At 40.3% G+C, this 20,954-nt stretch overlaps 2 protein-coding genes across 2 annotated transcripts; both read left to right on the top strand.

The window, feature by feature from the left end:
- Positions 1-6,203: 6,203 nt before the first annotated feature.
- Positions 6,204-15,830, top strand: gga3a (golgi associated, gamma adaptin ear containing, ARF binding protein 3a). The gene is made up of 17 exons (XM_084002114.1): positions 6,204-6,278; positions 6,846-6,930; positions 7,104-7,179; positions 7,277-7,375; positions 7,466-7,589; positions 7,791-7,894; positions 9,181-9,261; positions 9,422-9,559; positions 9,934-10,015; positions 10,221-10,337; positions 11,583-11,789; positions 11,880-11,953; positions 12,042-12,451; positions 12,872-13,149; positions 13,516-13,685; positions 13,842-13,952; positions 14,228-15,830. The coding sequence occupies exons 1-17, from the start codon at positions 6,242-6,244 to the stop codon at positions 14,336-14,338; spliced, it is 2,304 nt and encodes a 767-aa protein (XP_083858240.1). The 5' UTR covers positions 6,204-6,241; the 3' UTR covers positions 14,339-15,830.
- A 475-nt stretch (positions 15,831-16,305) lies between these two features.
- sumo2a (small ubiquitin like modifier 2a) lies at positions 16,306-19,959 on the top strand. Its single transcript, XM_084005100.1, has 4 exons — positions 16,306-16,429; positions 17,433-17,564; positions 18,348-18,419; positions 19,447-19,959. Exons 1-4 carry the CDS (start codon positions 16,409-16,411, stop codon positions 19,510-19,512), a joined length of 291 nt encoding a protein of 96 aa, XP_083861226.1. The 5' UTR covers positions 16,306-16,408; the 3' UTR covers positions 19,513-19,959.
- Positions 19,960-20,954: the final 995 nt, after the last annotated feature.

Raw genomic sequence — 20,954 nt, 5'->3', positions numbered from 1 at the left:
GGAAAAATGACAGACTGTCCTCCTCGAGAAAACGACCACATAGGTCGTGTGTCAAGCACCGAATTACGACCATATGTTACGTTTCAAAATAGCGCGCCCTCTAGCGGTCAAGTAAATATCGACACTCCGGTGTCTCAGACGATCGCCCCCCCCACACGTCGACCTAAACCTACCCCGATTCCACGACATCTTCCCCCCCACCCCCTCCCCACCCCCCACCCCCCCTAATAAAAATACCAAAAGGAAGAAAATCAAACCAGAAAGTGATGAGGAACATGGATGTGGGGCAGAAAAGCAGAGGTGGGAATTATGAAATAGGTTATTTTACTTAACAATAGACAGTTCAGGGATCTGTACTTTATTTGAGTATTTCTTTTTTGAAGAACTTATACATATATTAAGACCCAAGATTCAGTTAGCCTTGGAAAAAAAATAGCCAGGGGAAATGAAGTCTTTCGTATGGATAATTGTTATTCATTTCAGAGCCTGTACCTTTTCACCTTTCCTTGAGTAGAGAAGTGAATCAGTACTGTGCAGTAAAGTAGAGTTTCAACACAGGTACACACTGTACTTATATAGAGAATGTCTGTACTTTTGACACCTCTGCAGAAACGGCAGGATAAACACAGCAAAGCAGAGGACCGGACACGGACACAAGAAACTAATCAGGGAACAAGACACAGGTGGGCGGACAAGAGGGCAGGCTGAATGACGATTGGAGGAAACAAAATTAATATAACAACACAGGTAACACATTGAAAAAAGGAGGGAAAACCACAAAGACAGAAAGGATAAGGAGCATATATCTTTATAATCTGTTTTGAAAAAAGATATGTATAATATCCGGAGTGTCAGAAATTGTACCCATAAATTAAAATTAGCAAAAAGGCAAAAAGATGTGAATTCATGAGGCCAGAAAGGGGTCGAGTGGGTCAGGGAAAAATCCCTTAGCTTTCTGAAAATGAGCCTCCCTGAATAATATACAGTAGTGCAATGGGCCTGGTATGGTATGTCATAATGCTTTAAGTCATTGACATAAAGTTTAATAAATTAATAAAACAAACCTTATCAATGACTTAAAATAAAAACCTTTTTTTTTTCTTCAAATTAGTGAAATTATACTTTCGAGCCTATTTGTGAGGACAAGGATCATCCTGACTGGACACGGTTTGAAATGCACAAACATTATGAACGTCCCACTGTAATCTGGTAATCTATGTCTCTTTGATCGCTTAACCAAATATGTAAAGGTAAGTAGAGAAGTTTTCTCTACTGTTTGTCCACATGTCCATTATGGGTTGGAGAAGAAAATCACCACTAATACTTGGCTGTGAACTTTCACGAAACTTCGTGCCACTCTGAACTATTCTATCAGAACCACAAATGTGTGAAATCTTACCAGACAAAGAACACAACCTCCAAATAATAGAAATCAAGACACTCAACACTCACATTTTGAGAAACTAAATTTATTCAGCACTTTGTCAGCCATCTGTTGGCAACTTCCAGGCACATTTGGGCATTTTGGAATGAGTTGAAATGGACTTTCCATCTTTATTTTGGTCTTTGTGGAGTCTCATTAGGACTGGTTCAGCCCTTCCCGGATCTGAAGGCTCCTCAGCCGTGTACTTTGAAGAATTTCGTCTCTTTCTGAGCACATAAAGCCACAGGCGGCTCTGAATCAATAACTGAGTACTTGTAAAAAGAAAAATGATTAAATTATTCCAGTGTCATCAACCTGTAAGATGTTTTCTTTTCTTCCTCAGACTTAAAGTGTGTAACTTGTAACTTGGACATTTGTCTACGTTCCACCAGCTTTTATCCAAAACATCTTCACCCCCCCATATGTGAAGATGTTGTGGAGCTGAATTGAATTCCCTGTTTGTAAGCCAGGGAAAACATCCAGACATATTAGGACATGTTTGGGTTGATAATGGCTGCTTAAAATCCAATCTCATTTGTGCAGCTTCAGCCTGGCCTTCAGGTCCTTTGATGCCTTGATGGAGACTAATTTAGATGAACACCAGAGATTTTTACAATCTGCTGCTCAGGGAGGATTTCCAACCTGCAAAACCCACACACGTGTTACACCTGCGCTGCTCTTACTGTGACACGTCAACATGTCTTCCTGTATGGGTGGACTGTGGGTTTAAGGGGGAGTTAAAAGAAGTGTGTTATCACCAATGCAGGAATTCACACTGAGAGCTAGGTATAGGTAAAAGCAATACATTCAATGTGGATCTCCACAGGGTTTGGTCTCGACCGAGTTTTGTTCTCGCCGACTCGCCTGCCTTTCTTCAAGTTGACAGCTTCACCAATTATCTTCTAGCATGTTGTCGAAGCAAGCTGTCACTTTGTCCGCCGTGTGCGTGCGATGACAGAATGTAAAGAAGAATAATGTCTGTTTGAACTCTGGCCTCGCCGGGTCTCACTGTACCAATGATGCAACTTGATGAAACACAAGCACCTGCCAAATCTCCCTCCATGCAGCCGCAGTTTGAAAAGTTGCCATCTGTTGAATTGACTTAACGTTGCTGCAATTTTTTTTTTCATCTTTGATTAATTAGATTGCAATCTCGATTTAAAACAGCATATTAAAGTTAAAAGCCTGTAATGCCCTGTGTGGTGCTTTGATATTTTACAGGGATGATCTTAGCCTTGAGTTGCAGACGTAAGAAAGATTTACCAACAAGCAAAAAGAGAATAAAAAATCTCCTTGTTCGGGACATTTTCACTCTCCTCAGGTCTTAAAATTGTGAAGGTATTTCCTCTGGGTGGTGAAGTTCAACTAATTAAATTCAGATTAAAGCCGCCTCAGTTTCTCGCAGCCAAACAATCTATCTGCAGGACACAGAGGAATTCCTGGTGCAGCAGGTCAGACGCGACAAACTTACACTTACAGGCCACACTTTTGATGTGGTTGTTTTGTCACCTTGTTTCCCAGGTGGAGAATGAACTTTTTTAACGTCATTATACAGATCTTGCATATAGTTTTGCATACAGTACTGACTCCATACACATTCACACAAGTACCTGCAAGTGTAAATAGTAACAGTTATCTCTGTTTTGTGTTTTTTACCTTAGAAATAGCAGTCTGGTTACATTTAGTATTATTTTTTATATCATGATTGATTGATTTTTCTTTTTACCATCACCTTCAGTTGTATTTCATCCGGGGGCAGAGTTTACTCAGGTATCTTCAGTTGTTTTTAGGGATGCACCAATCTGACATTTTCAGTCAATACTAATATCTCTTTGGGTATCGGTCCATATACCAAGTATCGATCCGATACAGTGTTCAATTAATAAGCCATACGAAAACACTGACAATGCACTGAAAGTGCATTTTAATTGCATTTTGTATGGTTAGCTACTTGCCTATTTAGTTTGTGTGGCCTGGATGAGCAACATGTGCAATGCATAGTGTGTTGCACCATGGGAATACTGTGTGCATCTCCATTTAGGACCTGAGAAATATGCTCACATAGTTGCATCACAGTGAGAGAGTGAGAGGCCAATAACCATGAGGCAATAAGGACTGGGTGACTCCAACTAAAACAGCCAGATTTATTAGGATGTTGGGATATGAGAAATACTTCTGGTTATTTTTTCAGATTCAGATTAGGCAAAAAAAATAACAATTTGAATATGATGCATTATCATTGATTAAACTATCCAGCATCCTATTAAAATGTAAAGCTCCACCTCAACCTTCGACTGGTTACCTGTCTGTCTCTACATGTCAACCCTGGGATAGACTGGTTACCTGTCTGTCTCTACATGTCTCCCTGTGATAGACTGGTTACCTGTCTGTCTCTACATGTCAGCCCTGGGATAGACTGGTTACCTGTCTGTCTCTACATGTCAGCCCTGGGATAGACTGGTTACCTGTCCAAGGTGTACCCTGCCTTCACCCCAATGTCCCCCCCCCCCCCCGCGACCCTGAATGGAGGAGACTGGCCCGTTGTGGGCTTGATCCCTTGAGAAAGGAAACCCTGACCCCAAAGAGGGGGCCTGTTTATTATTATTATTACAGAGATTTCCTTTAATATGAAAGGGAGGGATAAGGTGTCCAGTTCCAGAAATATTTCTTGTTTATTGTGTGGATTGGTGACAACATAAAAATATATATATTTAGGGCCCGAGCACCGACAACGTCTAGCCAGCGAAGGTCCTCTCTTAATTAAAATGTGTATTATTCTAATTATTATAGGGCCCTAGCGACCGACAACGTTGGGCCGGTGAAGGCCCTATTGTAATTCAAATTATTATTTTTTATTATTATAGGGCCCTAGCGACCAACAACGTTGGGCCGGTGAAGGCCCTATTGTAATTGTGTGGTTTCTTATTATTATTATGCAAGCGAATTGCCTTTTTGGGGACCTTAGCATTAAAAAAAACGGATGGTGGGGCCTGGTGGTTTTCATGGCGGGGTGTATTTTTTATGTACTTTATACTGAGACATGCTGCGAGATTAGTGAGGATTGCTTGTTGCCACCTAGTGGACGCAGGACGTGACCTTCGACTGTTAGAAAATAAGAAAAACCCAGAAAAACAAGCCAACTATTATAAAGATATAATATATTATATACACATATTTACATGCTATACCATAAGTGGGTAATACCTAATTAATAATCTGAATTATAAATGATAATGAGAAGAATGAGAAAGGGTTTGTAAAATAATTGGGGTTCTGTTTCTTCCTTTCTGATGAAGGTGGAAGTTTTTCATAGAGAATCAATGAGTACATTTTTCCAGTGTGCAATAGGCTATATGTGATGTTTGCAAATTTGTTTCCAGAAGTATACATTACATTTACATTTAGGTCATTTAGCAGACGCTTTTGTCCAAAGCGACTTACAATAAGTACATTTGTCAAAAGAAGGAACCAAAGAAACCACAACGAATCATTGCCGATAAAGTAAGAGCTAAAAATAGAACAAGTGTTAGGTCCTCATCTGAGTAAAGTAGTACTTCAAGAGCAACAGTGCTACGATCAGAGTGCTACAGGTAAGGTTTTTTTTTTTGGGGGGGGGGGGGGGGGTTAGTGGGTCATGCTATGTAGAGTCGAGGTGAAGTCTGAACAGGTATACATCAGATGTGATGGATGGGCCTGATTCCCATTTTATCGGCGATTATTTGCATTTGTGTTTTGGAGTTGAAGTTTTGTTCCAAATTAACTTCCTATTCCTGTTGTTTCCTTTTTTTTTAGGAGGATGAGGTTATTGGGGCTCTTAAGACCGCCTTTCCTGTCTCCCACAGAAGATGAAAAGTAATTTGTTTCTAGGAAGGATGCACACTGTTTCTTAATGAGACTGTCAAACGCTGGGTCTTTTGAAAAGTGCCATCTGGTGATATGAACTAATCCTGTTCCGTGTAAGTCTGACAGCATGGTCACACATAATGATGGTGAGGATCCTTGAAATAAATAAATAAAATCACGAAAAAAAGCATGGGTCGTCTGTGGGCCATAAACGTTACAGTTTTGACTGGGCTATTGTTGATTGATATGTTTATGATAAACTCCTTCAGGGTCTGTATGACAGTGTTAAGGACAAATGAGACTTTTTGGTAATAAGAAAACAAACTGTGATGATATTAAATTTACTATAGTCTGATTCTGAGAGGTTTGTTTCTTGCAAAATGCAAATCCTTTACAGATAGCCTAAGTGTTACTAATTACATTGGTAACGTAGTGAAAGGCAGCAAGGCCGCTGTGGTAGCGACCTATCAGCTACAAAGCTGCTTCATCGTCTATTTTACTTTCATTTGGACCATCATTTACAAAATGGACATCATGCTTTATTGAATAGGACTTAAAAACGAATGGCGGGCAACTAAATTACATCTGTCAACACGTGAAAATACCGATTTGTGGTTCTCTGCAACAATTCTTATTTACAGGTGGTTATACAATAAAAAAAACCTCCTGAATAATCCTATATTCAATTTCTGGCATAGACCCCGCTAGATGTTACAAATTATTCCTTTACAGTAAAATGTTGAATACACTTTTGTTAGACTGCACCAGGTACAAAGCAAATAAGTTACAGGGAGATACTGGGAACAGAAGAAGAAGAAGAAGAAGAAGAAGAAGAAGAAGAAGAAGAAGAAGAAGAAGAAGAAGAAGAAGAAGAAGAAGAAGAAGAAGAGGAGGAGGGGGAGGAGGAGAAACCCATTTTTCCCACAGCACGGGAAGGCATCACGAGTCACGCGTTGTTTACGTCAAGGTGCAAATATGGCGGACGATGGAGAATCGCTGGAGTCCTGGCTCAGTAAGTACATACTGAAAGTCTTTATCGTTCCCGCGTCATGTATTCACGTGAGTGGTCTATAAGCGTAGGTGTCCCAAACAATAGTCAGGCTCAAATGACGTTGCAGAAACCGAAAAGAATCGCGCTAATTCATCTGTGTGAAGTGGCTAACGCAGACAGCTGCTGGCAAACAGCGTCGCTAGCCAAAATACGCGCTGGTGTTTGTTTATGTTCGTGTCTCGGGACACATAGTCGATAACTAACGTTATCTTGAAATGCTCACATTATTCTGTTGGAAAGCCACAGCATGCCCATGCATTTGCTTTCTGCTGTTAAACCGGGTCTGGACGACCGAAGTGTCTAGGGGCTGAGATGATTAATAACGTGAGGTAACTGAAAACGTAGGAGAACAACTGTGTCTGTGTGTGTTGCTGCGAGCTGGTCTCGGGAGGGATAGAGCTGGATACCCAAAGCTTGACTTTAAAACGTCATATTAATATTCATTAGCTCTCCAGTGACATCGATTGGCAAGATTTTAAATGTGCTACAAGGGCATGAACGATCACACCCTTCTTTTCCCCCCTCCAGACAAAGCCACCAACCCCTCCAACAGACAGGAAGACTGGGAGTATATAATGGGATTCTGTGACCAAATCAATAAGGAACTGGAAGGGTATTGTCACATGGTTCACCCATACCGTTGAATCACACCATATAATGCTGCTAATCTGTGTCCTCCTCATTGTGCCAGACACGCAGGGCTTATTGTGAAGGCTGTTACAGCCCACACGCTGGATGGTCTTTGTTTCAGAGTTTGCATTGGTTTGATTCTGTCATATTTTCCAGCCCACAAATATCCGTTAGACTGTTGGCTCACAAGATTCAGTCCCCTCAGGAATGGGAGGCGATGCAAGCTTTAACGGTCTGTAGTGGGATCACTTCACCGTGTTTTTCCTTTTGATACCCTTCCACAGAAAGCCGAAGAAGACATTCATCTGGTGTTGTCTTCCTTCTTGTAGGTTCTCGAGGCTTGTATGAAGAACTGCGGGCGACGGTTTCACAATGAAGTTGGGAAATTTAGGTTTTTAAATGAATTAATTAAGCTTGTTTCACCCAAAGTAAGTAACATAAAAGTTCCTCTAATGGGGATTTGTCTTTTTTTATTGATGCTTGGTGTCATTCTTAGCCGTGCATCTATTATTTTTCAGTATCTAGGAGACAACGTATCGGAGAAAGTAAAGACGAAGGTGATCGAGATGCTGTACAGTTGGACTGTGTCTCTACCAGATGAAGCAAAAGTCTTTGAAGCATACGAGATGCTGAAGTCACAGGGTGAGACCCCAAGCACTCACTGAAAAAAATAAAAATGCTTATAAGATACCATACACAGCAAAACATGATTTCATTCCAAAAATAAAACACTGAGCAGACACTTATGACAGTGGTGTGCTTTTGACTAATTTTGTTGCCATGAAGCCCTGAAACTGTCATTTCAGGAGTAAAGTAGCTGTTTGTCATCACGTTTTATTTTAGGCATAGTTTTAGCTGACCCAGAAATCCCTCTTGATGCTACTTTAATACCATCGCCGTCTCCACGAGCCAAGAATCCTGTGTTTGATGACGAGAAGAAGAGCAAGGTAAGAAGAATTATTTTGGGATTTGAACACTCACTGCACGTAACTCTCTCTTCCTCATGTTTTAGCAAAGTTACAGATTAAGATTTTTTTTATATATATAACTTTTATTTATCAAGTGCAAGACACAGACATAAAATACATACAGGAACATACATGTCTTTTTTGTTTTTGTATATGAACATAATACACAATAGTATATGAACATAAATGAACACCCTCCCGTCCTCCCCCCCTCCCCACACCCATGGTCCTCTTATACGATCAAAGTATATCACGAGTAAGTAAATAAAATTACATACATAGTTAAAAAACAAATAAGTAAAAATAACAGAGGAGGAATAATAATAATAATAATAAATAAAGAAATATACATATATACACATACGCATACATACACCCATATACACATATACCTGCACAGTAATAATTAAAAATACAAATGTAAGGTGCTAGTGCTGATCATAAAGTGTACAAAGTGAGTATCAATGGCTGATTACTCCTCAGTCATCAAAGCAGGTTTGTTTTGTTAGAGTCTCTTTTAATCTTTCAACCTGGACCTTATTTTCCCACGGCTGTCTGACTAATGGGGACAACATTGTTTTTTAAGTTGGTTTATTATTGAGGGCTCAGTTTAAAAAAATGTTGTCCACATTAATCTGTTGGGGAAAAAGTTGGTTCCCATATATGCATGGTTGCATCTGGCATCCTGCATAAAAAATCCAGGCCAAATTAAATATGCTGATCATGAAATGAGATTTCTGGATCGATTCAGGCCTGGGTTGCCAACTTGGTGAAAATAGACAGGAATAATGGCAAAAACCAGCACTTACTGATACAGAAATAAAATGTTGTCCACATTGCTCACTTAGAAACAAAAACATGGGAAAATGTTGTCCATGTTAAAAAAAACAGAAGTTACCATTTAATATTTTTTTATCAGAGATTGTCTCACTACATGCTGTATATTGAGGTTATCACGATTCAGAAGATGATCCCTCACTCTGCTTTTGCCTTCTCGCCGTTTGATCACTGGCTTAAAGCTGTGGTATCCCACAGGAAAAAGGGCCATATTTAATGTTCATTTAGGACACTGCTGTTATTTTTATTTTTTGCTTGCTTTTTCTTTATGACACACTGAAACAGGTCATGACTCCATGTTTACTTAGTGTTGACCGCAGTTGATCTATGGATGAGTTTTATTTTTCCAGGGTCTGAGGGTATGGCTTTGCTGCTTGTGTAATGTGTAATCTGTGGGAAATGAGCTTGAGTATTTATTCTCTCTGCAGAGATTAGCAGAGCTGCTAAAGAGCAAAAAGGCTGAAGACCTGCAAGAGGCCAATCGGCTCATCAAGAACATGGTTCAGGAGGTGTGTCGGTGTCAAATGAAATCTTTTGTTTGTTTCGGTTTAATTCTGTTTTAGTGTCTTTCTGCTAGACGCATTTTATCTCAAAGCTTGTGTTTATACTGACAGTCAAGTTTAATGAGTAGTATCAACAATTGCAACTCCCCTTCTTTCCCCCCACCAGGACGAGGTCAGATCACAGAAGGCAACAAAGCAAAAAAGCACCCTGGAGGCCGTCAACAGTAACGTTAAACTCCTTAATGAGATGCTTACACACTTCAGCCCAGAAGACTCCACGGACGAAGACAAGGAGCTCATCAGGGTTTGTTCTCCTTTTGGATCAAATGACCTTTGGAAACAAGTTCACTCCTTTCTTTGGCATTTGTTGAGTTAAACTTTGTAGGAGGCAATGAGGCAAAACAGCCTGAGTCTGAGACAAAGCAGAAGCATCGAGTATCTTTCAGAGAAACTATAGATACTAAAGTATAGAAGTGTATGTAGTGGACAGCTCAAAGTATCGTATTTAAAAAAAACAATAAATAATAATAGCATTTAATTGCATAGCCTTAAGTGGCATTTTATTATGTATAAGAAACACCTTTCCTTTAATTTCCTATGATAATGCAGCTTCTGAATGCAATCGACGGTGTGAATATTCAGTGATATTTGTTTTTTTTTTTAAATGTGTTTTTCCAGGAGCTGTATGGGGACTGCGACAAGCTCAGGCAAACTGTATTTCAGCTGGCTACTGAGACTGAGGACAATGACAGCAGCTTGGGTAAGAAATACTTTCATTTGGCCCTTTTGAGTCTGATGACGTGCTCTATCTCTCCTCATTTAAATTTGAGTATGAGTCATGACATGTGATGCCTGAAGACCAACAAACATTATGCTCAACTGCTGTTGAAAGAAATATGATTTTGTTTTATGTTAAAATGTTATAAACCTCATCCCAGTCTAACCTTTTAAAATGCACTCATCAGGAGACATCCTTCAGGCCAATGATGACCTCTCCCATGTCATTAATTCCTATAAGAAGATTGTGGAAGGACACATCATCAATGGAGAGGCTGAGGAAACACAATTATCAGGCAGACAAGGTACATTTTAACTGGTTCGAGCAGAAAACTGTATGTTTACAACATTACAATAACATTTGGCATTGCAGTTTCTGACATCGTTTCAAGCCAAAGCTTCTATTTTGTGTTTATCACAACTTTTTAATGTGCTTTTTTTTTTCTGTGGATCCACTTTTAAAATGTTTTAAAAACTATTGAGAGCCAATTCACAATAGGCCTTATCAGTAGACTTTGAGAATTTGGGCGGAACTGACCATTTTTACTGACATTTACATGTCACCTTATATTATCTTGAATCGGTAAACCCCCCATTTCAAAGAGATATATTTCGTTTTATGCATGTGTTGTTGGAAACACACACACATACTTTATAAATGAGACCATATAAATGCATTCACGCAAAGTTGACCTAATAGTTCAGATAACTTTTGTCATGATATGACACTACATAAAATTGAATTGAACATTAAGTCTCCCTCATGTGGCTCAAAGTTGTACTGCAGATATAAATGTTAGATGACAGACAATGGAAGAAATTCTCCAAATGTATAATAAGACCTCTGTGACCCACCTGTTGCCCCGACCTCGTCTTTTGGAATAACTGCTTTAATGCACAATCGGCAACTATGTACAGTAATCATCATCAAAGCTCATGGTCAGACAAACCAGACACCGACCACGTTTGGAAATGGATCCAATCTACAAAGAACACAACCACCTAATGTTACAAACGAAAGATCCGGTCCGATCTGAACAACATTACTGTTCTTAGTTATGTGTCTTGGAATTATACTGGTTTGTCAAACCGGAATGTTGATTTAGTACAGCTTGAGTGCAAAAAGTGTCAGGAATGATAGCGTACCTCGAGGTAATAACACAAGTCACAGCTTGCTGTCAACTCTTATTATTTAGCAAATTGTGCTGTATCAAGTAAGGTTTATTTAATGGAAATTGCAAATTGCAGTAACCTTATCTGATTAAGGGAGATGGGAAACTTTCTTGTAAGAAAAAATTAGATAGTTCTCCATCTAGGTAATTTGGGACATTGTTTCAAGGAACAAACATGGCCCTTGAGCTTGTCAAATGTCACTTTGATTTTCCCCTTAACTGTATTGGGATGTGCAGAAGACATCTCAAAACTCAAAAACTGCATGATTGGATGCCACTAGCGGCAGATTGGAAAATGTTGTTTTTGTGTGTTTGGTGAACTGATGTGAAAACCTTGTAATCCATGTTTTTCACACTGCCACTGATTCTCAAGCACAGGTCGCACAAACCAGTCCGAGATTCTGATTGATCTGGTGGGTCTGGACATCCAGGGTGTCTCTCTACCACCGAGGCCACCCCCGACATCTTCTCTGTCTGTTCCTGCTGATTTGCTGTGTGGGTCTGCTGCCGCTGACCCTCAATCCCCTGGCCCCGGTGCACCCTCAGCTGCACTGTCTCTGCTGGACGAAGAGCTACTATCTTTCGGTAACATGCGTTATAATATTGTGTCATTTTATTTAAGAAAAAAATCTTGTTTACATGTACATATGTGACATGTTTTGTGTTCTGTTACAGGCCTCAATGAACCTGCTCCTATTCCAAGTAAATCAACGCATGTAAACCTGAACAATCATTTGCCATCTTTACAGGTATTTTAATTAATTGCAATAATTTACACAACGTAAAGTATTATCTCATTGGTAATAGTAGTGTTTTTTTCCTTTCCGCATATGCTAGGATTCCAGTCAAGATTTTGATTTTTTTCACACCACTTCGGTATCGGCGTTCTCGACATCTTCACTATTTCCAGACGCCTTATCTGTGACAGGAGCTCCAGCTAGCCCAGCAAAGTCTACTACAGCTGCCTCTGCCTTAGGCTTCCCTGGTCCCGTCTTCTCCACGCCTCCGGTTCCTGCAGCATCTGTCTCAACATCGGTCACATTCCCACAGACCCTCAGCTCAGCATCGACCACCATGGCTCCAGCTGCTCTTCCTCAGTCATTCAGCATGGCCACGCCTGCTACTTCAGCCGCCACCTCTATCGCTCCACAGGTCTCCGCTTCACCTGGAGCATCCCACACGACTTCAGCTTCTCTCAGTCACAACCTGCAAGACCTCGCCTTGCTGGATCTCGGCAGTCCAAAAATGTGAGTAATAATCTGTCACACATAATATTTTGGATTCTAGATTTTGAATAAATGATGCATAAAGTATTGGGTATATAAACGGTGTATATGCCCAGTGAGATGCTCAGCGGTGTTTTGAAATGTCAAGTGTACCTCAGCCACTGGTTTCCTAATGGCAGAGTGATCCGCAGTACTCAATGTTTTTAAGAATACTGTCTAAATTACATTTCAAAACATGAGCATACTTTGAAGATTGTGACTGATCGAGTCAGTGTATCAGCTACAGTAGATGATGATGATGATGATCGTCAGGCAAAGAAACGTATTGCTGTGGACCGAGCCTGCAGAAAAACGTATTTTATTCACCTTAAAGAAAGACTTACCTAAAAAGTGTAAGTGTACACTACTATAAAGTTTAATTGGTTTTACTTATCCACACAGGACACCTGGCGTGATGGACTTTGGCAGCTTTCCGGTCAGGAGTGAGGATCTTCTCGCTCCTGCCACCCTGTCTTCCAGTCTTGGTGTCATCCCCACGCCATTAGTCCACGGAGGGATACAAGCAGGGTCCACTCCCCCACCTGCCAAGACACAGGCAGATGACAGCCCTCTGCTACGCTCTCTGTCACCCATCCTCCCTCTGAGCCAGGCCAGCCCAGCCAAGGCACAAGAGGTGTCCCTGGCCAATGTCGTTGTCCCTTTGGAGGCCATCAAGCCTAGTGAGTTCCATGAAATGGGCACTATGGGCACCATTAAACAATATCTACAAAGGAACATCTTGCCTGATCTTCTAGCCTTGATAGAATAACCTGTAGAGAGGATAATCACTTAAGAGTCATGTCTCTCTAGTACAGATAATTTACTAAACAACTGTTTTGTTGTCGGTGAATAACACTATCCTCCTTATTTGAGACTGAATGGAGGTTTTATACATTACTGCCACTTAGTGGTGAAAGTTGCCACTGTGCTACAGTTGGAAAAGGCACTGATATTTCCCCCAATTACTTTTGGTTTTGAACATTTCCATTGTGGTCTGAAAGTACTTCTCAGAGAATTATCTTCTCCTTTTGTGTGCTGTGTTTTAGGTAAATTGTGTCCCGTGACAGCTTACGACAAAAACGGGGTCCGTGTTCTGCTGCATTTTGCCACTGACTGTCCAGCAGGCAGACCTGATGTACTGGTGATGGTGGCGTCCATGCTCAACACTGCGCCGCTGCCTGTCAGGAACATTGCTCTGCAGGCTGCTGTACCCAAGGTAAAACCTGCTGTGCCACTCTGATATCACTGCATGGGAAGCTACAGCGTGCATCTAAACGTGTGCTCTTTGGCAAATGTTTGACTCAAAATAAAATGTATGTGGGCTGCCGCTTGTGTTTGATGAACATGGATGTCTGTTCTGCCATTTCACCAGACAATGAAAGTGAGACTTCAAGCACCCACAGGGACAGAGTTGGCTCCTTTTAACCCAATCCTTCCCCCCCCTGCCATCACTCAGGTCATGCTGCTTGCCAATCCCCACAAGGTAAATCTCAGCCTCGGACTGTTTTGGTGTTCATACATATTAATGCATCGAGTAATGTTTTCTTTTACACAACACTTCCTTACTTGAGAAATGTGTTTATGCCTCTGCACTGGCAATAGCACAGTATTAAACCCTCTCTTACAGTCTTGCATGCCAACCAGTATGCTGAGAGGATTGAATGATCACTGACATTAACAATACATTAGAGCTTGTGCATTCCAGCGAGCCTGTGAAAGCTGCCAAGCTGAGTGTTTGCATGTGTATGTGTTTTGCAGGAAAAGGTTCGGATGAGATACAAACTGACATTCACATTGGGAGAGCAGCCGCACTCAGAAGTGGGGGAAGTGAATGAGTTTCCACCTGCTGACAGATGGGGGGCTCTATAGCCCTGTCGGCCGACACCGCAAGGCACTTTAGTTTGTCAATGCAGCTCAGAGGTCAAGAGAACGGACAGTGTTTGAAGAAAAGTATCTAAACTCCGATGGACTTTGAAGGAGTCTTTCTGCTTGAGATGGCCCACTTAAGTAGCCTAAGTCCTGTAGCGTACAAACGGTGTAAACTTTCCGACCGTGACAGGGGTAGTCGGTGTGGTGCAGTAACAAATGGTGTGAAGTGAATGTGGATAATGGGTATGTGGGAAAATAAATGATAATGTTAAATATTGCTAAGTTGTTATCAGGGTTTTTCCTATTTTGCTCTGATTTTAATGTTCCTATTTAGTGAGCAAAAACACATGTTGAAGGAGATTATGATGCCACGGTCATATGAACATGTGACCACAACCTGCATTTCACATGATTTGTTGCTTACTACGTATGATGACACTGTTTTACGCTTGGAGCAGACAACAGACCCTTTGTTGCTTAATAAAAGGCACTTACAGATTAGCTCATTAAGAACGTGTTACTTTCCGTTGACTTCTTTCAATATGCTTCCTGGTTACTAAATACCTTGGTCTTCTGAGTTCTATAATAACTCATAGCTCAGATTCTTGTTATGCTTTGTTGTCTTTAAGTATTTATTGACATGAATGTATAATTTATTTTCTGTTTTAGGAGGAAGGTGTCCGATATGTTGATTTCCTGTAGTTCTCAACAGCTGTATTCCTTCTGCATACACTTTTTCTAATGAAAGACACTTTCAGTGTTACAGTGAGATAGACACAACTCGGTAGTGGGCTGTCAAAGAGACTTTTATGTTACCAAAACGTCAGATAGACGACTTGTAATATGTAATGTGTTATTCAGCAAACAGTTGGATTCTGATCAGGCTGTGCAATTTGGATAACATTTTCATATAAAAACATAAAAACGTTATTCCTGCAAGATGAAACAGCAGCCCTGTGCCAGAGGCATTAGCTCCATTTACTTGGTAGGTGCAACAGGAGTTAATAAGGGCAAGGATCAATAGTGAACATTCATTGAACGTGCTATGGGAAGTGCTGAGCAGTTGGTAATTAATGCATGGAGACAGAAAGGAATATTGTGAATTCAATGCTGTCAGAGAATGTTGTGGAAGCCAAGTGGAAGGGGTAGTATGTTTGCCCTGAGTTGGCTGTAAACGTTTAGCTTGTGTTGGACTCTCCTATATCAATTTAGGAAAGTATTTATTTGAGCAAGCCTTGACAAAATACTCTAAATCAATAGTAAATACTTGATGGTTAATTCAAAGCATTAGACTTGCCATGTGTTCATCAAAAACAGACTTCTTTATTTTTGTCTTTCGGGGGCTGTTCGTGCTATAGAGATTTGCAACATATTTCTTATAACAAAACAACAAATGTGTGTCTTAGATTGTTAAATGAACTTGTCATTGCATATTTTTTGAAAATCTATTTCTGTGCATGGAAAAATAAAGTACGAGATGGATCTATTTGTATTACAATTTTCACATATTTTTGACTCATTCTTTTCAGCGTCTAAGGACCAATATCAATGCGGTACCCTATAAACCGCATCATTGTTGAAGTGTATTTTCAAAAGTAAAGGTATTCATGCAGCAGAATGATCCCTGTCAATACACAAGTTATTGTTGATGTATTAACATGTAAGCAGCATATTAATGTAGCTGGTCAAATTGGAGCTAATTTGAATTACTTCATTGCTGTTGGGTAGGTAATAAACTCATCGTAGTTTTTGTGTGTAACATGAATCTGGAAAGTAGCCACTATACCACTATAGCTATCACTCATGTACTGAGTGAACAATAGTATACAACAAAGTATAACATTGAAATACTCAAGTAACATACACGAACCTCTAAGTAGAATGCTAACATGTTGTATTTTAAAGCATTCACTGGAAGAGTGGTGGAATGAGCGCTCAGTTGATGTGGCGCAGCTGTGTGCGCGCACAGCACCACAGCCGACTACAGCCGGCCCACGCAAAGTGGCGCGCCAGACAGCGCAGCCGCAGCAGAACAGGCGCAGACAGACAGACGCAGCAGCAGCAGCAGCCATGGCAGACGAAAAACCCAAGGTGAGGAGCGCGCGTTTTATGGGGGGTTTATTTACAGCGTGAACCCAATCTGTGTGCGATACTTATGCCGATGACACTGTGTAAAGTCGCGAGCGAGACCACTTTGTCAATGGTCGCATAATTACCGAGTAGGCTAAACTACAGCTATCGTTACCGCGTTAGCTCGCTCGCTAGCTAGCTAGCTAGTTAGCAAGCGGGCGAAGTTAGCATGATGAGCTAACGCTGGCTAATGCTCCTGAGACCCGGGCGGTATGAAAGAAATAATAATTCCCGGTCCTTATAAATGCACTCAGTCAGCTCCTATTAAGTAGCGCTGACAGTATTAGTGAAACGCATTTAACATGTGTCGATACAGTTATTGCATGTCCAGATAAGGTTAGCAATAGCACCGATGAAAAGTGAGTTACATTAACGTTTAGAAAGCCGTGTACAATAGCAACGGGCCCAAATAATTGTCTTAGCACAAGCCGTAAACTGCTAACTGATGGCATACAAAATAATAATACGCGCCATCGGCACACGCCCAAGTGTCTCAGGATAAGGGAGATTGTTGATGCACGCAAATTGTAATTCCCATTCTGACTCAACCCTTTAGCATTGTAACAAGTTTTAACGTTAGGCCATTATCAACTGACTTGCTGAATGCTAATGCTAAGTGCTAACGAATGTTGCTCCTTCTCTGTGCTCAGTGACTACAAGTTCTCCGCTGTTTGCTCACCCTAGTGCAGATGTCAAACAAATGCAACGGTGGTTAAAAACGTAATTTACACTCGTAATATGAATATATGAATAGTTTGTTTATAATCTTTGCCATAATCACTGAGGTACATTCTGTACATCAATCTTCAATTTCGTCTGAGCTGGTCGGGGTGTGTGTGTGCGGTGCGATGGAGGAGGCTAATGCAGTACACATGCCACATTTGACCAAGCTTCTTGTATTGCCGCACATCACTTTTTGCAATGAACTCAACTTTCTGCCAACTTCTGTTTGTCTCTCTACAAGGAGGGAGTGAAGACCGAGAACAATGAGCACATCAACCTGAAAGTGGCAGGGCAGGATGGCTCGGTGGTGCAATTCAAGATCAAAAGGCACACTCCTCTCAGCAAACTGATGAAAGCTTATTGTGAACGGCAGGTGAGAACGAGCTACACAACTTCTGCTACTCCTCTGGTTGGAATGGGATGGCTGAATGGCAGATCTTGCGCTGGAGACCAGGGACTCAGCTAAGGGAATCTGGATGTTCTAGTAACGAGGAATAGACCATATCAGGGCCCTTAACACATCATCTGTTTTGAAATGCAGGAAAAATGCGCTTGCAATTAAAACATGATGATGATGATGGCCCCGTTCCATTAACCTCTGGGTATTGTGCATGCTTGCTCACTAGACTGGCTGCAACACAGATTATAACGGGATCCATAATTCATCTATCAATTACACGTGTTTACCCTGCTATATGTCAAAATGGCTGCAGTGAAAAGGGCCTATTGCTTGTGAAATATTATTGCACCATCACATTCATTAGTAGACCATGCCCTCATGACATTCTGATCAGTTTATTGTAACACTCATTTCTATTGTCTCAATGAATATAATTGAATCAATTATTAAAGTGACGACACAATGTTGCAAATTATTCTGTACATGGCACTCTAGTGTCTTGGTTGAGCAAAATCCTACCTAGCTTTCTAATGGTGCACTATCTATCACATAAACTTATTGATGGTAACAAGAATGAAAATGGGGCTCTTTTAAAACAACCCTTTACACATGATAGTTGTGCAGTGTGACTGTTCCCTTTTTCCCCCTTAAAGTTTATGGTCCTGTACCGCCTAGGTCACCAGGGTGCCCTGTAGTGTTGAGCCCCCCATCCCCCCTTCAATATTTTAAACATAATATTTCTCTCTGACCATGTAGGGGCTGTCAATGAGGCAAATACGATTTCGATTTGACGGTCAGCCCATCAATGAAACGGACACACCCTCGCAGGTAAGGTTTCATCCTTTTTATTTAACCTACTAACCTCACAGTATTTGCTAACGTGGGCATTGCATCACACTGATTTTACACTTTGTTGTCGGTTTTTATGTTGTTAGCTATTTCTTAAAGAATTAACAAAAAACTAGTGGTGCAACTAGGCCCGGGACGATATGAACATTTCTTGTCATGATTATCATGGCCAAAGTCATTGCAATTCACAACATTATCCCAATAATCATCAAAATATGCCTAAAACTCTTAAAATAACACAGACACCCTGCAATCACTTCACATTTTGTTACGTTGTAGTATTTTTAATTGCATCAGAGATAAGATTTTTTTTTTTTTTTTTTAAGAAAACATCCTTTTTAGTACATAAGATGATTGTTAATCATAAGGATTCCCTCTATAAAGGATACATATTTTTTGTATCCATTTTTTTAAATCATGCTCAATTGTTTGAATTGTCTAACATGCTTGCAAGCTAGGCAGTATTTCCGAGACCCATACAATATTCACAATTGTCCAGATAATGGAAACTCACTACAATCAATGTATTAAACATTTTTATTATCCTTGTGACAACAGGATTTACAAAAGTTTAAGGTCAAATATACTACTGAAACTCAAAGGAAACACTTGCATAGTTTTTTTTGTTTTGTACAGTCAGAAACTGTGTTAACAGGTTTTATATGTGATTGTGAATTTAAACCAAATCCATGCCATTAGACAGCCATGAAACGATTGTAGAAAAACTAAGAGCTGCAAATAGAGTCCACTGTGAAGCTTCTACGTAGGTTTATACGTGAGACTGTCCTGCAAGTGGGCACGCTCTCAAGTCAACGTCGTCCACTTTGTAATGTGTTGCAGTGCTGCTATTTTATGCAGATGAAGCACAGAATTTACAAACGGTACGTAGAAGCTGGAAACAGATCAGAGTCCAGAGGCATTGTCGACACTTCCTAAATTACTTCCCAGTAAAGACGTACCACTGCTTTCACATCACATCAATTGATTTTTGAACTTTTTCTTGCAGCTAGAAATGGAGGATGAAGATACGATCGATGTGTTCCAACAGCAAACCGGAGGCTCTTCTCTTTAAAGACTGTTTCCTGAGGACATCCCTACCTCCCCATTATTATCCCTGAACATCTTTGTTATGCCCCGTCTTCAAATACTCATGACCAGTGTTGATACCATCCAGTGGAGTTCTTTTACAAAATGCTCAAAGGCAGCAAGCAGCACATGAGATGTAGATCGGTTCAATCACACTGGCATTCGTATGTTAACATGTTTGAACTGAACAGTGTAGACAACTTGTAAGCTACAGTGACTCTAAAGTGCTGAAGAAATTAAAGCTTGCCATTATAATTTTTTTTCTGGGTGTTTTAGAGAAAACTCCTTGGTCCTTTTTTTTGGTTTTTATACTTATGTCGTTGAGGTTTTGATTCAGATGGAATTGTGTTATTGTATTCAAGCCTGCATTTTAAATTCACATCTGTTGTTATGAAAGTGTATTATTGGAATAAATTGAGTCTTTTTTAACAAATGTCCCCTTTTGTTTTGTGGCTACTTAAGTAGTCTAAACCAGCAAGTGTCATCAGAACTAGCATGTAAAATGCTAATTAAAACAGTTTAACCAGTGATTTATAAATTAAAATGTATTTTCAGGGTGAATCTGAGATGGGTTTTCATTGGATTTTGCTTAAAATATCCAAGAGAGCCTTGTATTTGGAAAAAGTGGCACGAGCTATGTTAGTGCAGGAATATGTTTTTATATTCTTTACTTTTACTCTGTTGAGGTAGGCCTGCCACTCTGCACTTATTTTTCCTTGGCCATCACAGCTTCTGTGCCTTTTCAGTATCACTGTCCTGTGAGCCAGACAGGAAATACTTGTCTGCAGAAACCAGAACAATGGTAGTTGCCAATCATCAAAGTGTGGTTAATTGTGTGCAAGTCACCATCTGCAGGAAAACGTAACATACTTTTACCTAAATATTTCAATCATCGTGTTTGGATGTGTAATTCCCATTGAGCATTACCTATCAAAGTTGTCTTTGTACTGTAACTTTATACTTTTTTAACTATATACAAAAAATTCTTCAAGTCTACAAAAGTCACGATGAGCTCATCAGTTTTGGAGAGTTTCACTTTTATAAAGCTGCAGTTTACTCATCAACCTTTGAACGTTTAGTACTTGATGTACGTTTTCTTTGCACCTTGGCTCTATCGATATGGCAGTTGTTTGTTTTGGTTTTTAATAGCATGAAAATGCAGATTGCTTGGCCTTTTGATAGCTGTCAAGCCACCACACATTTAGTTTGACCTCAAACTGCCTAACTGAAGCATTGTGCATGTAGGATTGATTGTACTTTAATACATGTGCATGTAGGATGTCAATCATTTAACCAAATCACAGGGTTGATTAATGTCTGAGGGTCCAATCATAGAAGTAGCCGTTCACATGTGGGCGGTGCCAGGCTGCAGAAAAGCCCTCTCCACAACGGTCTGTCCGTCGCACCCGCACGTCTGTCAAATCCAGA

Source organism: Eutrigla gurnardus, assembly GCF_963514095.1.
Source record: "Eutrigla gurnardus genome assembly, chromosome: 3".
Taxonomy (NCBI): Eukaryota; Metazoa; Chordata; class Actinopteri; order Perciformes; family Triglidae; genus Eutrigla; species Eutrigla gurnardus.
This window is presented reverse-complemented; position numbering and strand designations above follow the sequence as displayed.